This window comes from Anopheles arabiensis, chromosome 2, assembly GCF_016920715.1.
Source record: "Anopheles arabiensis isolate DONGOLA chromosome 2, AaraD3, whole genome shotgun sequence".
In the NCBI taxonomy this organism is placed as follows: domain Eukaryota; kingdom Metazoa; phylum Arthropoda; class Insecta; order Diptera; family Culicidae; genus Anopheles; species Anopheles arabiensis.
Genome location: NC_053517.1, coordinates 52,801,122 through 52,827,080, shown reverse-complemented (window position 1 = coordinate 52,827,080; position 25,959 = coordinate 52,801,122). Strand labels below are relative to the sequence as shown.

General features: G+C 40.8%; 1 protein-coding gene across 4 annotated transcripts in view; it reads left to right on the top strand.

The window, feature by feature from the left end:
• LOC120895909 overlaps nucleotides 1-25,959 on the top strand; it is a 140,352-nt gene that overhangs the window by 89,989 nt on the left and 24,404 nt on the right. For all 4 annotated transcript variants that reach the window (XM_040299650.1, XM_040299649.1, XM_040299648.1 and 1 more), the window contains one exon: nucleotides 10,889-11,022. In XM_040299650.1, coding sequence (XP_040155584.1) covers nucleotides 10,889-11,022 — 134 coding nt within the window. The remainder of the gene's footprint in view (nucleotides 1-10,888; nucleotides 11,023-25,959) is intronic.

The following is a 25,959-nucleotide window of genomic DNA, read 5'->3' as shown; positions in this document are numbered from 1 at the left end:
CCCGCCCGGGGCCCTTCAGCAAGGTTGTGTTCTTGATGTTATCCGTGCGTTCCTCAAGCTGACATGCAAACGCCAAGAAGCATACAGGTGTTAAAGAGTTATGCCGTCCGAGGTAATGCGCTGCGCCACCTTTTGGCGTGTGTCTTCGACGAACGACGTCACCAGAGAACAACCGGCGGCTTGGTGAAAATTTATTTAATATGGAAATTAGCCCCGCTTGATCCGTGCACATCTCGGGGGAGTGTGGAAGCCTGTGGAAACTTTTCGCACTGCCTCGCAGCTTCCCGAGGCATTAATTCGTCTTGCTAGAGTGAAAGGCTACGAGCATACCTGTACCCATCGTCAATCTACCTTCCCCGTGTCCCGTCCCGCATGGATTAGGGTAGTTTTTGTCAGTTATGCTTTTCCCTTCAGAAGGGTGCTCCAGCGAACGTGCTGTTGTTAGAATCTTTGACACGACACAAGCCTTCCTTTCCTCCGGGCTGTACCGATTAAATTGTGCCTGTCGAGAATCACGACGTACGACACACAATGGCTCTTGACAACGCGAATGCAATCAACAAGTTTGTGCGGAAAATTGCTTCGATAACTTGTTTCCGTTTGAACGCACGCCAATTTAATTAATCGTTGGCAAAACATCACTATCTAAAGCGTAGTTCGCGGAAGAAGAATTGGCAGGGTGTTTGCAGGACGAACGTTAGAAACCTATTTCGCTCTTAAGAAAGTTTTATCAGACCTTTATGTTTTATCAGTGTATACGATAAATCGATTGGTGACAACCAAAATAATAGAAGTGTATTCACAATTATTGTAGTTTTGGAGTAAACATTTCGATTTTCAAATAATTATTTATGATTGTACGGTACACAGACTCCTCCAAACACAGGCGTGTATTCCTCTATTCGAGAAGTTAAAGAAATATGATACGCGCATGTCAACAGCGGACGGAAAACTATTGCACTGTTTGCTCCGATTTGCGGTCCATGTCACCCTCAGGCATTGTGCCCGGTACCATGGCAATATCTTCTTAAGCGCCCCCAGTTAACAATTAATGTCATCACAAGCATTGATGACACACTCACTCACTCTGGTAGAAGGTAAGGGGGAAGTGAGGAAGATTCACAAAAAAAAACAGAACATCGAAAGTAGCGGATATCCCTCGAGGACTATTTCACAATCTACTCCACGTGGCGTCCCGGCGCAAGGGGAAGGAAACTTTTCGCCGAATCCATTCAACCAGTCGCTATCAACAATCGAAACCGTTTGAGAAAGTTTTCGCCACAAACAATGGATTTGATCGCCTCACCCGCGCCCTTTCTTTCGGTATTCCAACATCCCCTTCCTTCCATGGTTGGTGGCTTTGTGGGAGCGTTTGCTCAATTTCACCATTTTCACCAACGGTTCCAACTGTCATGCCATCCTTTATCCGATGACTCCCGGTGCTTCTTTTCCCGCGAGGTTCCAGAAAACGTGTGAGCGCGCGTGTCACTGGTAGTAGTGGTAGGTCATGTGAATATGCTTCACTGTTTTCCTCCGACTTGGAATGGTGCGGGCAGCGGACTGGCGACACGTGGAAGTCAAACGCGAGACCTCTTAACGTGTAATAGCTTTGGCCGCGGTAACAATGGATTTGACGATGGAAATAATCATCGCCTGGGAAGAATGGGTGTCGTACGGAACAAAGAAAAACAATGGCTGGCTGTGAGAATATTCATCTTCGTTCATACACACCCACACACACCCACACACATTAACACACATACTCTCGTAAACGTTGGCGCGCGCGTTCTGTTTTGGTCGGATGTACGGGTGTGAATCAAAGCAAACATAATTTACACGTACGCGACATAACGTCAGCAACCTCGGCATGGAATCGCGCGAGCACGAGATTTGGTCGCTTATCGCATTCGCGTGTAACCGCGGGTTGTGTCCTCTCGGGATGGATCAAAAGGGAAGGGGATGCAACAGAAGGCTCGGGAACAAAAGGATCGTCGCATGCTGAGACTGGCTTGGTGCCTGTGCCTGGTTTCGACTCGTTCATCTTGCATATTATTCCACTTCAGTATCAGGCCTGGCCGCTGCTGACATGAGTTTTGGGAAAGATGCCATGTAACTCAAGGACGATTGTTCCTGCGCGTGTGTAGGTGGTTGTGTGTTGACTCGAATGTTGACGTTGAAGAAGTGCTTTTGTTATTTTGACATCTGCTTCTTAGTGCGACACATCATCGTCGCCATCATCTTTGCCTCGGAGGAAAACGGCACGGGAGGACCCCATTGTTCGAAGGTGAGTGACGGCATCATGCTGCTCGGTATGTCACGGAACGTTCTCGTTTAAGCTATGCCGAACGTGAGTCGAAAAATAAAATATTTTCCTCGTAGCAGACATTGTAGGACTTTGATTAGGTGATCATATTTCAGTAGCTCATGCAAGCGTGCCGTATGTGGAAGAATTGCTAAAATTAAGATAATGTCGGTGTAATGCGAGTTGGGTAGAAGTGTATCTGGTTGATGCCCGGGAAGATCAATTGTTTTTTTTTCTTCTTTAGGTACTGTATTTAATTCTTTAAATATATCTACTCATGAATTAAACTTAAGCATTAACAATGCATATCTTCAGAGATTGTTTCGTTGCATTAAAAGCCTCATTTTAAAATGCAATTGTGCGTTCGTCTCGCGTGCATGAACGATGCAGTCGTCAATTTAAGATTACCAAACGTCTCCTCTTGCTTTAGCCAAAAATGCGTCCCAAGATTGAAAAAAGGCAATGCGCCATTGACGTCTTACGCTAAAAGCGCTCCGGTATGTATGATAGTTGATTGAAGCTGATTGGAAAAGTTCCAGACGGCGATGGCGAAGATTGCACAAGGTTCATTAGCGTTGAAACACGTCTCTAATTTTCACACATTAGTTTGTTAGCGTTTGCGCTGCATCGTACACCAAGATGATTGGGTGATGCTGATGAACTCCTTTTGGAGCCCTTCTTAAGTACGCGTGAGTCTCGATCGTGACGTTTGTTGAAGTTTTTCCACACATCCAGACAATCATTGTTTATTTCAGCTGAGCAGATGAAGTTTACGAATGACTGTTTGCTGCCTTCATTCAGCTTTTAATGTTGTACTTAAGGACGCCTTCAGATTTTGATTTTTGTAATCATAAATGTTCATAAAGGTTTTGAATAATTGTTCGTGTTCCGTACAAAAAAAATCAAACTAATGCTTTCTTGATGTAGCAGAGACTGAGATGATAAACCTGGTAAAATTTATTAAATTTGCATTTTCAATGATTTAATTTATAATCTATTCAGTTTGTTTTACGTTTATTCTCTCGCGATTTATATCACACAGCATTTAAATCGATATAAATCATTTAAAAATTTAATACAAGTTGCTATCTCATAAAAAGTATGATAATGTTTTCATTAGAAACAAATCATTAACAATTTATCATCTTTTTTTTCATCAAAATAATTTTGAATGATTTTACACCCGTGCTTTGATGCTACAAAGGAATGAAATCCTTGTGTACTTCCTTCTACAAATAGCACGAGATAGAAAGGACGTAACATTGCCACCTGATGTCACATCACCAGATCGTGTTTGGATGTGCTTTTCAAATATAAATTTTCAATCATCTTACACTTCTGTTGAAAAATGTTTGCAAAAAAAAAAGAAGAGACAAACGTTTGTCACTAGTCCAACGTCACGGACAAAATCTCTTCCAAAGAGTATCTTTTTTTCCCAGTCCGCTCGATCCCGTCTCCAAAGGAAGGTATGCTATGAAGGAATACTTTCTATAGTTTGTTCCTTCATTCGACCCGCATGTGTAACATTGTTGTGCTGAAAATTGTATTCCCAAGCATATGAATGTTGATGAGTTGCCGCCGAAATCATTGTGGGCTATCACCGAACCGCTGCCTTCCATCTGTGCCCGTACCAAACGAGACCTGCTGCCATCGTTTCGACGCACGCGAAGCGTTTGCCACCGAGCGGAAAAGCGTCGTTTGGTTGAGGGCTTCCTTGAAGAATAGGAGAGAGAAGAAAAAAAAACAACAAATCTCCATAAGGCGGCCGTAACGATAAAAACCGGCCCGTTTACGTAGCGGTTGAAGCATCGACCTCGCGCCCCCACCGGTAACTTTTGCTCCCGAAGGAACAGCAGTTCCTTTTCTTTTTTCGTCGAAACCGTACTTGTCCGGTACGCGAACCTGTACTTCCCCTGCATGTTGACGGGCAGGAATGTAAACGTTGCGTCAGCATAGGTGGACCCGTATTGGCATGCTGGTGGTTGGTGGAAGTAAAATATATTACAGATATTATTGCTTATTGTAAGTGGTTTGATGTGAACGCTCGGCATTTTTCGCCGCATGTTACGTGGTGGCGGAATTTCATTTATTATTCAACATCAATGCGATTCGTGCGTCTCCAGCCGTTTCCGGCTGCTGCCGCTGCCGCTACTGCTGCAACATTGTCGGCATTGTTAATGCCATTTTTTGTTGCCACGGTTGTTGTTGTCGCTGTGGAACGTATTTTCAGGTAGCGTCGTTTGTCCGCCTGCTTGCCCGTGCGTTAGGAAGCATCAAATTTTATGTTATCAATTTGTTGTGAATACTTGCCGTTTGGCTTGACTACGCACAAAGCGACCTACTATTGAAAAGGAAGTCAAAGGCAGCGTGAAAGTATTGCCGAGTGTAATCCTCTTACACGGATGGAGAAATTGTAATTATTTTGATCACTCAAATGTGTATTTAAATTTGTATCCAATGAATTGCAATCGGTAAGAAGGGGGGATGGTTTAAAACAGTGATTGTCTGTACAACGGAAGGAGCCGAAAATTCCTGTGATCAAAGTGATGACTATTGTTCAATGGTAAGATTTTTGTGAAATGTTACACAGTACGATATCCAAGATATTCAGTTCATTTAATATTTGATTAAAGCAATAACAGCCTATGCATTGTCGTTCTGTTCGAAGATTTTTTTTGCCAGCATTGAGCAATATTTATTCTAGAAATTTGAATGAATATTGAAATTCACCGGAAGAGTCTTTGTTCCACTTCAATTATTTTAGTGAACCATTTGCAGCAAAATTAATGCGAAAGATTGTTATTTTTTCTCGATTGGATTCAACCAATGAACTAAATTCTTCATAAACATCGTTTTATAATTTTGCGAAACACGTATTTACTCGTGATTTGATAAGTACACCGCTTTTCAACTTTAAGTTGCAATCCAACTGTACTGTTCTAGGATTTGTGTCTGTATATGCAAACGGACGAAATAGAATGCTCGATTCTAATAATGAATTAACAATAGTGAACATTTTGCATTTAGTATGACGACATCATCATGGTGCTTAAGCGGTGTGGATAAATTTAATAGAACAAAAATGTATGTTTGTTAGTTTTCTTCAATATAGTGTACACAAAGGACATGGCAAAAAATTAATCAAACAATATTGTGTTTCGTTTGAACTAATGTTATGCTTTAAATTTTTATCTAGTGTACATGAGATATATACAACAAATATTGAGCATCTAAAAAAGATTCTCTTAAAGAACTGAACACCACAAACGATAATATTTCCTTGGTTTGCTATTTTTATCAAATTTTATCAAATTACTGTACCAGAGCCAAAGCAACCATTTTACCGATCCTATGCTCTTATCGATTGCATACCGATCAACATTCACCTTTTTTGGTTTTTCTGTTCTCGTGACAGCATCGTGCTGTTGGGTGTCGTGTAATCCTCTTTGCCGGTCACGCTTCGACAACGTTCAATATCCAGCTTCATTAACCTTGGTTCACATTTGAGTTGGCGGATGATACATTCAGCGTCTCCAAGAAGTGAACGAACAAAGCGTTCAAAGAACGAACGCGCGTGGTCTACAATGAACCAATAAATCAATCTCGGAAATAGCAACGTAATCTCCATTTGTCTCCTCTCAATAATGTAATGGGCTTGCTATTAATGGAGGGCCTGGTTTGGAGGGCGCGGTTACCGCACCGTGGTTTTGATGTGTTTCCATCGATATAGGTGTTTATCTTATTTGGTGCTTTGGCGTGAGAATACTGGTTCAAAATTGAGCATTTTTCGGAGTTCTCTGCATTTGAATTTACAATAAATAATGGTCCCATTAGTTGTTTCGATAATAATTGGAAAATTGGATTTTAAAAAGCAAATGTTAATGCTACACTACATCTAGACCCCTAGATGTACGAACGTTTTATGAAAATAGAATAGATAATATAACTAACAGACTTGGTTCAAAAAGGAAAGTTCAATAGGATACCTTGTTGCTCTATTTTCCATTTTGCAATGCTCGACCGATCAACAACACTCTGAAGTATTGGTGTGTGCGATCGATCGATCGATACCGCCGATGAAAATATTTGAGCGAACAGTACAAAACTGCTGGCCACCACATCAGGCAATCAAGGTCTCCTTACCACTATCCCCTCCCGATCCCGAGTGGCTCGAGTGTCTGTTTATTTGTTTCGCTTCAGTGCAGTGCAAAGGAATTTGATGGGATTCCAGTGTCGCAGACGCGTCTTCGTGGTCGCCTGCAGATGACAAGCGTATTGGGGACCCACAGCACAGTAATCCCTAAGGAGGGTCCAGATGATGTGCTCCTTGGGGGCGTACAGGCAAGCCATCGTTCAGAGCAGGAATAATGCGGTTGTTTGGGATTCCGGATGCTGTTACAAATAAAACCGTGATAGCGAGGGGGACGGCGTCCATTCACTAGCAACGCAATGAAACAGCAGCTGGCAACAGCGCTGAGGCAACAGCGCTAAGGCAACATGGCGGAAAATTCTTCAACCGGTGGGGATATGCAAGGGGAGATCGAACGGGCGGAACAATAAAAATCGAAAAATCCACTCTCTTATTAGAGCGTGATTTTCTGTTCGCTCCCTGCGGGTGGAAGGAAGAACAGTCTCAGAGTTTTATTTACTGTGGCACATTCCGTTCGTTTTTAAGGCGCTTCGATGCTGTGATGCAGCGGATAGGATAGCCAGGCGACACCGAGTCTTATTAAGTGTCAATGGCACTTTTCCGATTTCAAAAGACACTTCGAAATCGATGCCACATTCTGGGCGTATTTTCTCGGGGTCCCCTGAGTGTTGTGTGAGTTCAACATTTTCTTCGCTTCGTTCAGACCGATTATTGGGCAATAGGCTAGATCATTGCTTGAGTGACTTTTAAAAACAGTGCAGTTATGTAGAGTTGGCTTTGAATTGTAATATTTTGATTCAGTACTTGATGTCTCCCATTAAATAACATTGTTCAAAAAATTACTTAAAGAAAAGTGTGGACCTACATCATCTTTAATCCAGATTTGTTATGTCTAGTCTAAAATTTGTGTTAAATTGAAGTCAATAAATATACTATGACACATGATCAGCAATTTTATTTTTTAACTCTTTTATAATATAATCAAACATGTATTTAAATAAGCACTTTACTTAACTTATTAGTAATATAATTTATTTTCCTAAAACAATCGAAAATCACATAACCACAATCCGATTTTATGATATGAAACCAGAAGCTCTTCCTTCTTCCGTTTATTCCATTTTTAACCACTTGAGTTATAATACAACTTTGAGAAACTTTGAAGAAATCCAAAACTCATGCAAATACTAATCTCAATAAATGAAAACTTTGGCAACAAATATCTTTAAATCTACATGGAATCTGCTCTCATATATAATAGAATGGTACGAAAATTACCCGTACAAAAAGTGGTAAAGGTAAAGTATTATCGTATTGTTTAGTTTTATTGTAAGATATTACATTCCTTTAGAAAACAGTAACGCATACATTTATATTGTAATTTTTTTTTCTGGATATTACCCGTAATCTTAGCGTTGAGCCGGTGTATACAAGTTAAAAATAAATAAATAAATAAATAAATAAATAAACAAATAAATAAATAAATAGATAAATAAATAAATAAATAAATAAATAAATAAATAAATAAATAAATAAATAAATAAATAAATAAATAAATAAATAAATTAATAAATAAATAATAAAATATATAAATCAATCAATCAATAAATAAAAACATAAATAAATAAATAAATAAATCAACATATGAAGTACGTTTAGGATTTATGAGGCAAAACGGTTGAGTTTGATCATAATTATAGAGTAATATGGCTTTAGACTGTTTTAATTGGAGATTGGATGGATTAATTGGAGGCGAAAATAAATTATGGAATACCAACTCCACTTAAAAACGCAAACACGCGACACTAAGTACTGAATAATACACTTGTAAATTATTAAACCTCGACAAAATATTTATCCAACTGTGGAATAAACTAAAACATATGTTTAATGCCTCCAATTTAAATTTGACTAATTTTTAATATTTGAATTGAACACACTTCAGAGTCGATGTTCAAGTTCAGATTACTTTATGGGACAAAGTTCATTAATTAATCGTTAATGTCACCCCACAACAGCTTCACAAAGCTGAACTTTGCTCTTTCTAAACGCTTCTCACGCATGTATATTTTTTATCCATCCTCACATGTCTTCCGGAAGAGCGCTACTACAGGCCAAGATTGATGAGCCTTCTATTAGAATTAGATCATGATTTAATGGAATATGAGATATCCATCCATCTTCAACAACAAGCCAACAACAGATCCTGGCTAGGGTTGATGCTGCGAATACCTTCCACCTACTGTAGCAGCATCTGCCCCGGGTGTGGATCCGGTTTCGAAGCAGTATTAGCGGGCTCCATTTATCTCCACAACCCATTCCATCCATTCCACGTAAAGGAGAAAGCAATCGACTTGGTTTGGGTTTTGGGGAATGTTATACGGACAGCGGAGAGCGATTTGGAGAGCTGCCGGAAATTTGCCTTTATCGTACATGAGGAAGAGAGGGATCGGTCTGTGCTCATTAATGATCGTGTATGCGTCGGTGTGTGTGTGTTTGCATGGTATCGTGTGGCATGCGAGTTGAAGCTGTGTGATATATGACTCGGTAAAAGTTCGCTTTCCTCTACAAAGTTAGCTCTTGTTGTTCAGTTGGTAAAGGGGATGTAAATTTAGGAAATCAATTAAAGCGCTCATTCGGGTATGTTTTGTTAGATTTCCACGTCAACCATGTTTCGTCAATGAGTGTAAAATGCTGAGACATTTGTTGATTGTTTAGTTAACTCAATTATCGCATGTACGGAAAATATCTTCAACATGTCTTGAATGAACAATCCTTATGCTATGATACTTATGAATGGACTTATGCGACATATGAATTATGTTACTTAGTATATCTCGCTAGTATAATAGCCATTATTCTTAGGTTTAATGCACATGGATTTTCTCATGTCGAAATAACGGTATTTTCATTGTGCGGCAACGCATTTCTTTTATGAACAGCAAGCAATCGTCTGGTACTTTCAGTTAAAACGAGTCCTATGGTGCCAATTTGCCCGCCTAAATGTTGTTATCATTGACTTATTGATCGCTAAGTTTTCTCCATCACCCAATGCTCTAACCTACTGGCCTTCAGTTTGCGCAAACTTCCCCCCAGCACACGGGCTCAAATGGTAAACCCAGCCAAACGCTCTAAGTGGGAAACCGCACAACATTAGTCACATGATTTCATTTAAAGGTCAATTAGAGGAACCATTATTTAAAAGGACCTGGTCGGCACAGTTTCACTGCTCCGACATTCGCCGGCAACCAACATTTGTCGGTGTCATCGTTTCCGTCTTGGTCTAGAGCGGCCAGTTTGTCGTTTGGAGAAATTTTTCACCATTTTCTATTTTTCCGTTCATCATTTCTACCGCTTTATACTACACTGGGTTTTCTCCATCATGCAGCCACGTCCGGTTCAACGGTGTCAAACTGTGTAACGATGGTCGAGTTGAAGAGCAACCCACTTGAACCGAGCTGCTCTTTGCGGTGTACGGTGGGGAATGTCCGGTAGCATAAAGGGGCAATTTCGGTCTGGCGATACTATATCACTACCACTCGTTTCGAGAGGCTGTTGAATAGTGGAGTGACGTGCAACATTATAGGGTTTAATTCGGCGCTCGAACTTTGGCATACATCTTTTATGAACGTTGTTGAGGTTCCCATGTTTTACATCATCGCAATGTTACTCTAGTATCTTGAATCATAGTCTGTGCAAAACCGGAGAGCTAACCTCAGCTAGGATTAAGTGCATCGGTTTTGTTTCTACTCGATAAAAATAACACATATGTTAGGGGCAGTTCGTATTCAGTTCGAGTTATTTTGTTGAATATTATTGTGTTCTCAAGAATTCACACTCTTGTGGTTTGTCTTTTTGACAGACTGAACACTTTTTCATAATAGTAAAATTAGATTTTCCAACACATCATAGACCCGATCTTTGGCTGCCCGTGCCATGATCAACGAGTCTTCGGCCCGGACGAGTTTTATGATGTTACGCAGCGTGCGAATTCTCTGCGTGCGGGATGATTTTACGAGCAAAACTCGCTCAATTATTCATAATTATGTGGAAACTTTGGTTGATCTCATCAACGCGCTCTTGTCTGGGATGGGGTCAAATCCTAAACTTTTGCCACTTCTTGGCCCCGAAACTTCATTGTGCGAATCGCAAACTGTTGCGACTGTGCGAGTGAGCGAATGAATATGACATTCTCAATTTTATTGGCTTTCGCCTTTGAAACTTTTGAATAGTTTGAAGTCGAGTTGAGCTGCCTTCTTGGAACAGAGGGTTTGCTCCCGCCAAGACAAAGTTGCTAAGCGTATTGTGTCATCTTCCCTGGCGATTAAGCCTATCGTATCTCGCAACAGTTACCAAAAGTAAAGCAAATGTTTGATTGACCGTTATCTGTAATAATGCCATCTGATGTCTTTAAAATGTGCATTTTCCTATTGCAGAACTACCCGACAGTGGGCCCACCCTGTGGACGGAACATACCCGCTATGAGCCAGGAGACGTGCTGAGAGCAAACTGCACTTCACAACCGTCGAGACCGAAAGCTGAGCTAACACTGACGCTGAACAACATGGTGGTAAGTATTCTGAAATTGTTATTCGCAAAATTCGCGTTACTTTGCCACCTCAACCGGTATACAGCGGTAGATTAATTTTCATTCAAATATGCTACAGTTTCGAGAAAAAGCTGGACTCTAAACCCCATTTTCCAGAGTTTTATCGATTTTCCAGAACTGGTGACTGAGTGAACAGAGTACATTTGGGACATTTTAGAAGCTGTCTCAGTTTGTGTCTACTCGCTGAAATGTCCAGTTCCATAGCAATCCGAACCCCTGAAAGCAATCCTCTTCCGTTACGGAAAATGCAAAACATTTCTGTATTTAATTAAAACGTGCCTGCTGGTGAGTGGTGACGGACGGACCTCATGAAATTATAGTGCACATAAAAACAACTAAAAGCTAACGATACAAAAAGCAAAGCTGAGAAATGATTTAGGAATGGTGGAAGGATTTCATGTTAAATGTACGGTTGTGATTTGTGATTCAAGATTGAAGCTAAAAGGGGTATGACATTTTAATAGACAAGTGCATGCTGTACAAAACTTCTTGATAGTATGCATAAATGAATAAAGCGTTTCAAATAATTAGAATTGCTGCGGATTTAATCTCTGAAAGAGTTGAACATTCTTGATATTGTTATTTCTACGATACTCTCCTCTTTGCCTTTTAAGATCATCGTCCTGATCCTTTGCATCATCCCGAGAATGACATTATTTAAACCCCTGAATAATTCTATGACTTGTATGAAGAATGTCATGCCCTCATAGTAAGTGGCTTGACTCAATGAACAACATTTTGTTTGTTAGATGTTTTTATTTTAAAGTAGTTAGGGAGAAAAATTGCACATGCATAAATAGTGGATAAGCTTTTCGTATCTTTTGCCAAATGTTTAACAGGTATTGTAAATCAAGTTGAATAGCTAACTGGTTTACAATTAGTTTTCACTGCTCTACTATGAGCAAATCATTTAAAAAACCATATTGAGAATAAACATAATTTCGGCCGGGAAATGAAAGATACCTTATGCGTGCAATTTACAATCATACATAATCAAGAATTATGAATCGCTACTTGATTATTGCTATTACAATTTCATAGAAATTTATTAATCCGTCTTTCAAACTAAATCAACGCAATGATTGGGGTTTTCAAACGAACGTTTAAATTGTTGTTCGGTGTACAAACTCAAATTAACCATCCCAATTAAACATTCCGTTCATCGCAATTTCACACTATAACATTCGGGTATATCGGAGTGTGGAAGAGGCTTGAGCTGCATCCTTTCACACATTGTCCATGTTTCCAACAAATCAACGGTGAATGCCTTCAGCTTTGGCGTTGATAAAATCCCACTTTCCATTGTGTTGCTTTCGCATATCCGGTGCATCGATTGTGATGCTGGGAATGTGGGTAATTGTTCCTGCGAGAATTTCGATGCTGGAATCCCTGCAAATACTGCACAGTGCGCTGTTGTTCAATCGTCAGTCGTTGCTGCGTAACGATTAGGGATAGCCAAGGTACACTACCGAGTTGATTAGCAAATGCTCCCGCAGACTTCGCGACCATGCTACCTACGAGTCGGCTTTATCCCGCACAGTCCGATCACGGACATGGCTGTTGCCACAGATTCCGCTCCGTGACAAAACTCAAAGGCGCTTGACACCCGCAGAATCAAACCACTGACGCTTAAACGTGAAGATGGGCGGAGGTAACTGCACGGAGGGAGTTTTTTTACACATTGCAGCGACCATCCTCTCCGAAGAGTTTTCATTCCTCTCGGAGCTGCTAGACACTATGTGGACGGAGGCACGACTGTAAAGCTAATGAAATAGCATGACTCTCTGCTGGTTGTGCGCAAACGGAGGATGTTTCGGAATTTAATTAGCTATACGAGGTCCAAAACGAACATCATCGTGCCTGGAACCGGGAGTCACCGTACCGTTTCGCAGCCAAAGTGGACACTTCTCTCCCATCGGAAGCTGGTTTCAAAGTGCCGTTTGGCACAAAGTACCGCAGCGTAGAACGAGACAAATGCGTTTCCGGGGTTGGCCGGTGTGTATGCACATTGTAGCAGTAAATTAAAAGTCATTAACAGCAAAATGGGAATTGTGGCAATGTAGCCATTGCCTGGCTTGGGTGTATCAGCACTTGAATTGCAGATGCAGTAAGCGATAGTTGGTTCTACCGTTCTGCCGGTTGTTGTTGTGACAGTGTGTGTAGGTGAAAAGTCTTATTGGGGATCAGATTTAGAAAGTCCTTACTGATGTCACATGAAGCTTTTGTGATTTCATTCAATTTTCGCATAGCAAACATAGCAAAGCAATGATCTGATTGTATTCATACACTCGTTCACCACTGATCGTAGCGAATGATTCCGTTGACTGGCTCATATTAAATTGCTTCATGCTTCTAGAAGCTTCTTGAAATATCCATAAATTGTAATAATACTTGCAAGTTTCAAACAGTTCGACGAGAAGTAATAAATAATTTAGTTGACATTTTATTCGCTTTTGTGAAAATGAAAGGATATCGAAAAAGTAGAATTGCTTAAGAATGATTAAACATATCATGTTCAGGGTTATAGAGTCGTCTTAAACAACTTAAAAGTTATACGATATAAGCTGAACGAAATAAGTTTGAACGCATTTTCTTTACACGCTTACTAGACTGATTTTTTTATGAATACTGGGCTATCATAAGCAATGATAAAAGTTATAAAACAACCTACTAATAATATTAACCATTTAAGTCTGCATATCCTGCAGAAAAAATTGAAAGCTTCGTTTGTGTAATAAACTGCAAAAAGATAATGGACATCTTTCTGACTTGAATTGATGAATTCGTTACAATGGAATATCATGTCTGTGATTCTTTGTCGACGGTTTTTATCAGTTTTCATATCGCTTGTATCCGAACGGAAACTTTTACCACTTATCTGAAAGTCTACCGCACCTGTACATGCAAATCTATGCCCGTCAATGTTGGCCTCGGCCGTCGTTTATCCTTTGAGTTGCATGTTGTGGCAAAAGGGGCTAACACTTACCCCTTCGCTGGTGCATTTCACCGGAGAACTATCGGATTGCTTCAATATGTTTCAATTAAATTCAAACTTATTCTCGCCCATTTGGACCAGCTGACGTACCGGAACCGAATCTCCAAACGCTCTTGTGTGTGTGGAAAGACGTGTCCGCTGCTCGAAAACGTAAACCAACCAATTGAACCGAGATTGGATCCAACTTTTACTTGCCTTTTCTGAGCGTTGTACGTCCGCAAGTTTCGCTCGTTAACTGATAAATCATCGGTGCAATGTAAGGCAAAAAAAAAAACAGAATCTCTCAGGGAAAACTATCGGTTTTTCTCCCCGCCGGTACCTGGTGCCGGTACACCCGCCGAAGAGGCAAGGTGATATGTGAGCTGAAAGTTTTTGCGCACGTTTTTTGCGCACAAACACATGCATCCGTTTCGAGCAACGACGTGAAACAGGGAAGCGTATTTGCGGTAGTTAGAATTTGCTCTGAAAATCGTCTCCCATTCCGGTTGTTTTAAACCTCTCGCTTTGTTTGACGGTGGCTTCCGTCTGGAACACTTCCACATCCGTGCCACACGGACCATGGTACAGCCCGGAAAAGCCCCCCAACCAAGGTGGGTTCGCGCATTCCGGTTTGTTTGGACAAAATTCAATAAAACCTGGGGGGAATATTAATGGGAGCGAGAATGGCTGCTTGGCTTTACTTGCATCGTTTCCACAGTTCGAATGCAATCCTGCGCCGCGTTCGAGTTAAGGTTCTCAAAATCGCGGCCCCATATAAAAAAGTGACAATGGCCGTTTGATGAAGCGGGAAAGCAATGCTTGCACGAAACGGGGAGAAATTTTGTGAGCTAGAATTTTGGAGTGAGTTTTTGGTGCGGTTCTCGTGCATGATCCGCTGCGGACCATAGATTTGAACCATTTGATAGGAAGCGTTCACAGTGTGTTGGGAAAATAAGTGGAACGTTGCAGGTCAAAATTGAAAATTAACGACCGGAAGTAATTTGAAAAGTTCAATATTGGTATTACGGCCAAGTACCGGTCATTTGGCTGATATTGGTGGTTGAAGAGAGTAGTAGAATGTTAGGAAATGTGAAGTACTGAATGTTGGATGCAAGCCACAAGCTTACCTTGAAGCATTTATTTTAATTTTTTTATTGAAGCACCTTTCTGTACACACCTTGCTAATTTGCAAGGTAAATTGTGATTTTTTCAGCAGTTTAGTTCAATCGGTCCATTAAACTATTCAACAAAAAGAGATAATTGTTGTTGCTCCAAGCTTTCCGAAGAACATGATCCTTTAAAATATTTTCCAATTATTCTACTCTTGAGCTGAATCATTCGCATGTCAATGGAATCTTTGAGCATTAAAAATATCCTTAAATTTCATTATATTTGATATTGGACAACTTTTTTTCCAGAAAAAAAGACCAGAAAATTAGAAATAGTGTTAGTGCCGTTACCTATGAACCAATTTAATAGGATGTGAAGGATTAATGATCATAATGGGTTTTGTCATTAAAATAGTATTGTAAATCTGGAATAGGAAGGCTGGGTTGATAGTAGTACCAAAAGAACCAAAGAAATAATGTATAGAACATTGAGATGAAAACAATTAAGCTAACATGAACATGAAACATAAGCTTGTTCTTTGTCCGTGAATTTCAGGATTTCTGCATATTGTTCTGTAACGATAAACATAATAAAATATGTAGCATGTTTTATGTAAACAACTTAATTAATTACTTAAACCTTTGATTCATCTGATTCATTTTTATTTATTTATTTCTATCATCAACACTCAAGACAGTAGGATAAGTGGGATTTTTATCATTATATCTATATATATATATAAATCTCGTGTCACGGTGTTTACAGGGTTTCACACTTTATCTCAAGACCACGGGACCCCTTCCCGAATCTGTCTTAGCCAAAGCCAAGACTGCGGTATGATGCTTGAAAACGTTCATGATACCTGAATTCATCTGATGCAATGCTGAATCTGCGGCACATTTCTCGAAACACACTGGTCCGCGCCGAGGACATGCGGTCGAATATTGTTTTACACGGATATTGCGAGAAACCTCCGAAACGGCTGGATCATTTTCAACGAAACTTTGCACACACCTTATGGTGGTATGAGAATAGGTTTTAAGACTTAAAAATCGTTCAGATGTTACACTAAACTTAATTTAATAATGATTTACTAACTCCCATACAAACAGCAGGATGGTTGTTGTGTTGTACACAGCACTTTGACACTTGGTGTGAGGTGCCTGGCGGTTTACACTCGATGATCGGATCCTGAGGGGATACTGGCACGATACAACTATCCCAAGTAACAAAGCAATAATGGAATATTTTAGTTTTTTTCAATAACTCACTTTGTCGTGCCAGCTAGTGTGAACATAAAAAAGTCTGAATCCAAGAAAAAAATGCGCACTACAATGTGTTAATCCTTAGGTGGCGCAGAGAAAATATTGTGAGTCGTTTGCTGGTTACAAACTTTTCTTAGTTTTGCCAAAGAACTTTCAAGATCTCAACGTTGCCGTTTCGATGTAAGTGCTTGGAAAAGTCGGTGTCTGGGTAAAAGTGTCTTTAATGAATACAATAAATAAAAGTGTTGTTGAAAGCCCTTGCCGTGAGTATTGCATTGGAATTCGTTTGGTCAACAGGAAAGGAAAAGTTCTGTTAAGTAGATGAACAGTAGCTTTATGTTACTCAAGCTACAAACAACAAATGTATTTTTAAAATCACACATGTTAAAATCACATGTTTGCTGCTTTGGTTTGATGAAAATTTATGAACAACTGAAGCAAAACTTTACCTGCGATAAATGGTTATGATAAAGTGAACTGCAACGCTCAATCACTATTCCCATCATTGGATTGCATGGGATGTGAATAACCAAGTAAACTGAAGCTGTTTGCTCTTCATAAATTGTAAATTCACGCTGCTGGCGGATAGATGAGCCCGTTTGTCAAGATGCTGGAAACGGACGTTTATGTCTCCTGCTCCCTTTACCAATCCCGCCCTCGGTGTATACATCTTCCCCGTACATCACTGAATGCCAAAATCTTTCCTTGTCTTTCGCTACATTGTGAAAGCTACCGCTTAGTGAAGCACCTTCAACATAAGCGCACAGAAAGTGTGCTCGGTTCGTTGTTTGGTTACACAATTTCGTCGATATTTGCCTGCGGTGAAAAGTTTACTGTGCAAATTTTGCTAAATTCGAGCCCACCTCAAATGGCCGGCACCGGCGAGGCTGGCGAATTTGTGTCGCAAACTTTAGCTAACGCAAAACCGACCGATTGAGGACGAGTTGGTTCCGTACCTAGTGCAAGTTGGTCTAGTTTAGCTTCGGGGTTGTTGGGGGCCCGGCCAGGAACAGCCCGTGGGTGACGAAGACAAAACCCATCCAACCCGATCCCCATTCTGCTCTAACGATGCTGGTAATTTGTTTTAGTTATTCTACCAAAATGATTTGATTAGTCAAGCGGCATTTAGGTGCTTCTTGACGGAGGCAAGCTGAGCGCCCGTTCGGTGCAGTTTTCGGTCGAAAATTTTGATCAAAAATCAACACGAGAAAAGTGGATTTAATTAACAGATGCTTCCCACGCCGCTCCCAAGCTCTCCTCATCTTGTTCGTTGGCTTGGTTTTCTACGCAAACGTTTTGTGAAGCTTTTTGCCTTATTAGCCTTTACTAAAGCGCCGGTTCTGGTTTGTCTGGTCGTTTCCGGTAATGTTCCGAATTGGACGAAAAATGGAAAACCGTGTACTTTAGAAAGGATTCCCCAAAATAGGACCAACTTTGGCCGTTTGCTGACAATGATATTTCCGCATTAGAATTTGATCAGCATTGCTCGGCGCTGGTTGGTGTGTACTGGGAATGAAACTGATATCTATTAGCCCTTGATAAGGGCGAATCAAAATGTAAATTGCCATACCATACTGTTTCCTGTTACTAAATTGGATCAGGAAGGGATTTTGTAAGATGGTATAAAACCTGTTGCTGGAGCATTTTTGGCATACATCAGCTCAAAGTGATGCAGTTGTGCATTTTATGGTTTGGTTTAAAAATGTAACTCCGTGTTAAGGTGCAAGAAAGCCCGTTGATTCATTTGCTGTGGTGAAACGTTAATTTGAGCACGATCATTCTAAATTACTGACACATTATTCGAAGTATGTAAATAAGTAGGGGAAGGTAGGTAAAGCCGGACACTGCGTGTAAGATGGACACTTCTCATAAATGCATGAAAAAGGTAATTTTCGAGAAATTCAACAATTCAGAATCCAAATTGAAGGTAAAACAACATATTTGAGAACATTTTTCGTGTAATATATGCAAAATTGGTTGAATTCACGAACAAAACAAATTTTCAATAATGCGCACCCTTGTTGATTTAATTTGATTACTACGGATCTTAAACTCTGTAACTTGCATTGTTTATATTTTCGGAAGTTTTATGACATGAACGAGTTGTCGTTATTATCAAGCAAAAAACTGGCGAAAGAAAGGGAATGAAAATTTTAAAAATCCTTGTTTTTGGTGGCTTATGAATCCTGAGGTCAAAGCGGGAAAGACGGACACTTTGTCGTAGGGAAAGATGGACACCGAATTTGTTGAGTTATTTTACTTCTTATATAAATTGGTGATGAATAGATTTCTTCATATACCTTAAATAAGGGTATTTCGAAGATATAAACCATTACGCAACTAGAAAAAGTAATAAAACAGCGAGAAATGAAACACCGGTCAAAATAGCAGTCATGCGTATTACTCGCTCGACGCTGATGAGTGACTTCACGAAATCCAATATTTTGTCACGACTTGGACAACTTTAAGCAATAAAAAAATGAAGTAATTGATATGACATCGTTCAGGAATAGATGAGAGATTCTATGGGTTTACAGATATAAAAAAGTTCAATCTTCAATGTAAGAAATGGCTGGACATATTAACAAATCCCTCGAATATGCTGTGGACTTTCTACGGAATAATTTTCTAAAGCGAAGTTTCAGACTGTTGTTCTGTAAGCTGATGCCACTTCACTGTTAGTGCTCGATATTAAAACAAATGCCTTAGATTCTGCATTCTACGATCTATTAGAATCGGTGCTTACAATTCCTAAATTCACGGCTGAATGAATCGTCGTTGCAATTGGTCAAGAATTGGTTTATAAACGTACCAGGACGTGGAAAGCAATATAATTTGTTAAAATACAGCAAACCTCTTCAATTTGCAACGTTGTCTACTGGTGTCCATCTTTCCCATATTGGGTGTCCGTCTTACCCGAACATTTCAAAACTGCACGAAAAAAAAATGTTTTTATTTCATGGAAAAAACATAAAAATCGATAAAAAACTTAAAAACTTCAACACATTTTCTCATAAACCATGAGCTTAAGGTAACGTATGCACATTTTCATGGTTGTTGTATTTATACATTCATAGATTTTTAGCATTATCCTTAAGGTGCCCGTCTTTACCTACCTTCCCCTACCAATTCATAGAACAATATTTCATGTTTCTAAACTGGATGAAGCCTGTGAAGTCGTGCAAACATTTAACATTTGAGAGTTTTTCCCTTTAGTTAAATATTTCATGAGCCTTTTTATGTGGGTGGTATTGGTGTGGTACATTGGCAGAATGTTGTTTCTACCAGCTCAATGAATAGCCATGATTTATTCATAAATGACAATGATTCAAGAAAACTGTGTCCTAAAGCCTACCATTTTATCAACAAAGTTTCATACCCCTTTTTACGTTTGGTAAAAGCTTTCAGCTTAATGTGTTCTAAATGCTTCCAATTTGAATAGACTATATGTTTGTTGATGTTCTACTTTATAATGAGGAACTTTGTTGAAATTTTACCACACACACACACACACACACACAAAACATAATCAGAAAAAAGTTTTTACAAAGTTGTCCCTTACAGAACCGGCGCTCCTAATTTAGCCGTACGAGGCACAATTTAATTGACGAAGATAAAATTCCACGAACGCCAAATCATGTCGTGCGCTTGTCAGATCTCCAAGCACAATTTCCAGACACCGACACCATCTCACCGTGTTTCGTGTCCGTCATGACAAACGCGGAAATCCATCCGACTGTGCAGTGACTTTTCCTTGCGTTATTTTTTTTCTCCTTCCTCATCCTACTGTGAGCTCTGCTTTGTACGAAGCTCGTGTCTTTATTCAGCGCAAACATCAAAGCAAATCTTGTTCGCATCGTAACTCAAGCGATACGGTTCTGGAGTGCTCTTTTCTAGTTCTAGCTTATCCGGATTGCGAAGGAGGTTCGGCTTCCCCGGCACCCGGGCCATCATTGCCATCTTCTTTGTGGGTGGTGGCCAAGCATCACCATGCCAACCTGCGAGCCTTTACCAAACCCACCGCAGCACCGACCGCTCGGCATCATTATGTACGCTCTGCCTCTGGAATCTTGGGCAAAAGTAATCAATATTTTAATTGGATGAAGATTTCTGAATATTAAAACCGTGAGATTCGATCCGAAGGGCAAAGTTTTTACCCGGACCGAGGTGCCTTAAGCTTATTGCGTTGTGCACGCGTGCAAATGGAAGCAGTACGAAGCGTCCCGGACAGAATTTGAAGTCAGTAATTTTTAACTTAAATTTCTTCACAGTCTCGTTCAGTGCTGACCATGGTTTCTTGCAAGAGCAGAAGTTCTAAGGAGAATGTGCACAAAATTGATCATTCCATCTTTGGAAGATTGTGCTTGAGGCAGGCAGACTACACGCGTGATTATAAAAAAATAATTTAATCCATTGAATTAAAAAAAAACTACGTTCTATTTGATATCTAGGATTAAAATGCCATCCTACAATACCCGAATAAAATGTACCGAAATTTGTAATATTCGTTAACATAAAATAAAAGTAAGTCACACTATAGAGTTAAACCTCCTTTGAATTTAAGATGTACAATGCCCGTTTACCAATTTTTCATCACTATCTTACATTTCCAAAAGAAAGCAAACCATCTTAAAGCAAAAATCTTTACAAAGGGTTCGTTGTCTTAGAGGCTGTCTCATCGTGCCCTTGTAGCATTTTCCGCCTTTAAGAAAGAATATCCCAGTTATTGCATCACGTAGATAGTTGGGAAAAGTTGACAAGGCTTTCATTTCACCTTTTTGTGGCTGGCTGTTTAACTCCTGCCCACGGCATCACGGTGCTGCTTGCCGTGGCTACCGAATTTCTCACACAGTTTATCTTCATCGTTTCAGCACAAGTCCCTGGTATGTACGGTTGCGTGTGTCGCTTGATGTTACTACCTTCGCGTTGACCAAACTCGGCTCCTTCGGCACTAGCAACCGAGTCCCCGCCCTCACACCGGCCACCAAGCAAAAATGTGAGAAAATTGTGATCAAATAGGCACTTGTTGTTTTCACCTACGACTTCACCTTTTCGCACCGTGGCCGTTTTATTGTTCTTCGCTTGCACCCATTCAATTGAAGCACTTGTGTCCTGCTGTTTCTGCACAAATGGCACTTGAGCAACTCAAATACTCACTCAAGCGCGCACACACACACACAGAAACCTACCGACAGCGTTCACCGATGGGTGGAATCGGGTCTCGAGAAAGGTTTCGTATTTTTTTCTACCGAAGGAAAAAACACTTAACAGCAAAATTAAAAGTTTATGGGGAAAATTTTAAATTGCTTCTTGGGTCAAGTTTCCGGAAGCTCGGTGGTGTGCCGAGAAGCTCGACGCACGCAAAAAAAGAAGGCACGTGGGAAATGAATCCGATAAGAGAAAGAGGCGCCAATGGATGGCTGAGGTGGAGCGGGGCCAGGCAGGACTTTTCCGTTCCTACGAGCTACAGCATTTCATGCATTTCCTTTACGCCGGGTTGATGATAAGGTGGAAAAGTTGAAACTTTTACGACGATGCTTATTATTGCTATAAGCGTTCAAACGGGTGAACCGAACGGTAAATGGTATCGTTCCGTAGGGGTTACGGCAGGGAAGAGTATATGGTCACCTGAAACATTCAACCGGACACCGATCAAATACATTGCATCACTGCCACCACTGGTGAAACCATGCGGTAGGTCTGCGAGGGACGGGAAGGGACGCAAACGGAAGTGCCAAAAAGTTGGCCACATTTGCCGAACGTGTGGAACGTGTGGCCAGGCGCTGGGAATGCCCTTTGCACTATTTTGGTGTGCCGGGTGGAGTTGCTGCGGCTGCGGTGGAGTTGTTAGAGCAGAAATTTATGTCTACGTTCAGGTGCTGGCTGGCCGGCAACAAATTACTTCCGTGCAATGGTAAAACCCGAAAAACTTTGAATTATTACCGATCGGAAAAGTAACATATTGATGATGCAATTTATGATAGACTTGCAGGTTTTGTTCCATTTTTGCGGAGTTTTAAGAGTAGTTTGCTCAGGATGAAATGTTTAAAATTGTTCACTAAGTTTCTGAAGGTTGAAAATAGGGAAGCCTTTTGTCATGTTTGTAGTAATGAAAGGTAGTGTGTTTTAGTAAATTTAAGCAAATATTGATCTTTTGTTTATATTTCGGAACCGTATGAACTCATCAACACTGATTTGTTCCATTTAAATTCTGTCAATGACTAGCATACGTGACAGATTCATCTGGTTGTATTTTTATAACAAGAGTGTTCATCGATGCTATCACGTAATTGAGCTACTATTTCTCGTACACCCAAGAATCACACGTTTATCTGTGACTGTTCAAAATGCTATCATTTTTTCCATCTATCGTTCGCTCGCTCGCACACTCCCGCACACAAAAGTAAACACCAGGTGATTCATATCGTAATCAACACTGGCCCTATTGGTCTAGCACTCGCTAATGGCACTTCAAACGCACTTGCCATTCATGGGATGCAATCCACTTACTGCGAAGCTGAAGTGTTTGAATGGCTGATGATGTTTATCTGGTATCAGATGGTTATTACACTCCACGCTCGGGTGAGGCATTAGGTGCGAGCGCTTAACATCCCATTCAATCCCACGGGATGGAAAAATACTACTGAGGAAATGTTGGCCACTATCGTGTCGGATTATGTAAAGCAGCAAAATCATGGGGATAGGGATGAAAGTGTACTTTAATGTCACGTTGGGTGGGGTCTGGGGCTTATCGAAGTATTTAAGAGGTCTGTCTGGTAATATTCAAATAAATCCTTTCCATTACGGATTGCTACTTGAACATTTGGGTGACAATTTAACGACTTACGAAAATAAATTTGTTTGGTGCAAAAATGTACATCCACAAATCAAAACATTCCGATGACTGCTAGCACATCAACACAATAGTCGCTGTACACAGCTTTGCGTGGCTATCGATAATCGGCATCGTTCAAATCAAACTGCCTTAATCCCAAAACAAACGCCCAATTTTAAGCCAATTATCTGTAAAGAGAACTCCTTCAAACGTCCTTTCGTTAACGTTTCCATTTCATGCTTCAACAAATGCTATTTAACCGTGGTGAATGGTTATCGTTTTGTTGCCCTTCCTATCCCATTTCGTGGCTTCTCAATCTAACCGACCGAGCTTTCGACGAGATTTTCTTCACCTTCGTACTTCCCCCGCTGCCCATTGTGCCACAGTGCCTTATCCCGCGAGAAATAATAGATGGTTCGGGAATTAATTAATCCATTAAACAATCGCTGCCATCAGGATGAGGGAGGATGAGGAGGATGAGTTGGATTCGTACAGCCGGCTAACCCCTTCAACAACTACTGCGATCGCCACGGGGCCAACTTTCATCACTCAATTAGTGCGTCCGGAAGGAATTCGGAAAATGTCCAGCACCAGAGAGTGGGTCGGGTTGGGTGGAAATTTACCGTATCTAACTGAGAGCTTCCACCAAACTACCCTCTTCATTTGTATGTGCGTGTGTGTGTGTAGGTGCACCCGGTGGGATTTTGAGTAAACATCAATCAGCGAAAACATTCCACGTGCGCAGTGCTGCAGCAAGACCGTTAGCGGCAAGGACATGAAAGCGAACTATAGCGAACAAAAGCGTTCGTGTTGCGGTTGCACGAATTCACACATTTATCAGATGATTAGCGCTCGAATTGAAGGGCGGGTAAGATTCAACCTTTGTCTTGGAATTCGGACGGGAGGCTTGAGTTTACACTCCGGAAAGCTTTCAACCCGTCCCTTTCCATGCTAATTGTAACGAGCTTGTATATCTTATCGATTTGGCTGAATAAGCTGGGTGAGGTTAAATCAAATCACCCTTCAATCAAATCTTACCTTACCATGAGGTGAAGCAGATTGGTGCTGCCTGGTGTTTTCACGAAATAATACCGAACCTTACTAGGGTGACGCAAAGAGTGGATTACTTGCTTGACGAGTTTTATGTCTTTGAAGTTATAATTTGGTATTGGGTTATGAAAACATTGCATTGATTGGTTCGAATTTTAAAACATTAATCATTGTTTAAAAAGAGCTTCAACTATATAAAAACGCGTAAAATAGAGAAGATGAAAAAACTAATAAAATTAATAAAAACTCTTAAAAATGCTATTGAGGGCGAGCTACAATGAACATCTTCAAATCCTTCGCCTGGAACAAAGTTTTTATCCACGATCCATAAGCTCAAAAATGGTCTTATATCTAGCAATGCCATTCATGTACCGTCCATTTCTTAAAACCAGCGCACCAGCCTGCTCTCTGATGGATCATTAAAACTGGAAATGGCTCAACACGATTTCACGTTGCTTAGCAGTAGCCTAGGCCTATAATGGTGCACAAAACTGGCTAATGAACCGGCAAACCCGTGGCACAACAAAAAGAATGCTTCCAGGCTGGAAGAAACAAAACAGCCACGGCACGATCCGGACGTTTATCGCAAATGAAAGTGAAGTGATTCGCTATTGACGCTGGCAGCAAACAGCATTGCCACACTTTTCTCCAACTCCGTACAATCGTCCTTCCAAAACCATCCAAACAGAAGAGGCTGTTCGAGTGCCTCCAGCAAACGGATCCAAATCCTCGATTGCGCTCTCGATGGCCCAGCGTTTACTCAGCCGTTTTAATTACGCTAATTAAATATTATTTATGAGCGCGAATATCCATCGCGTCCCTCCCGCCGGTCTCAGTTGCTGCCGAAGGAATCGCGCAATATACACCACGATGCGCGATTGTCCCGGTGTAGATTCGTCTTCATCGGTGTGTTGCTTTGTTGGTCCGCTTTACTTTTACCCTCGTTTAGTTAATCCAACGGTGAGTGGAACAGAGAAGAAAGAAAGTATGAGGGAGAAAAAGAGCAAAATAGCAACGATCTTGCTAAGCGTCGCGGAAAAATCGCTCCCCATCGCCGCTGCCATTCCCATTGACGACCGCAAAAGGTGCGATGTTTACTTTGCCGGCAAATAGGATAAAACTGGCTGAAAAATGTGAAGTCATTACACTGATAACGTTTCACTGCCTTTGCGACCGAGAGACCAAATTATACACCGAACAGTTGGTGGAAATGGAATCCGTCGGTCTGTCTCCGCGCCCGGGCATTGCTGGGATCGAGTTTCGGGGCAAAACGTTTATGATATCGCTTAAATGCAAGAGGGTGTCAGTGATCACCAGAGTGAGAAGACCGGCAGGAACGGGGTTGGTTCGAAGGCACGCTTTACGAGTCACTTGTTACGCACAAGCGGCACCGAGCTATGGGGGCCGCCCTCTAGAGGTAAGATGGGGCGGAGGGACACAAAAATGGAACCATATTTTGACACTAAAAAACTTCACAGCTCGCTCGCGTTACGTGATGCTTTGGGTGGTACCTCGTGTGGTGGCGGCTGCATCACGATGCTGCTTAAACGACGATTTTATGAGCACTTTTAAAATTTTACGATTCTTTGCTGGTTAGGAATGAGCCGGTGTTTTTTTAACTCTAGAGAAAAAGAGGGTTTGGCGTGAAGAAGAAAAGCAAGGTT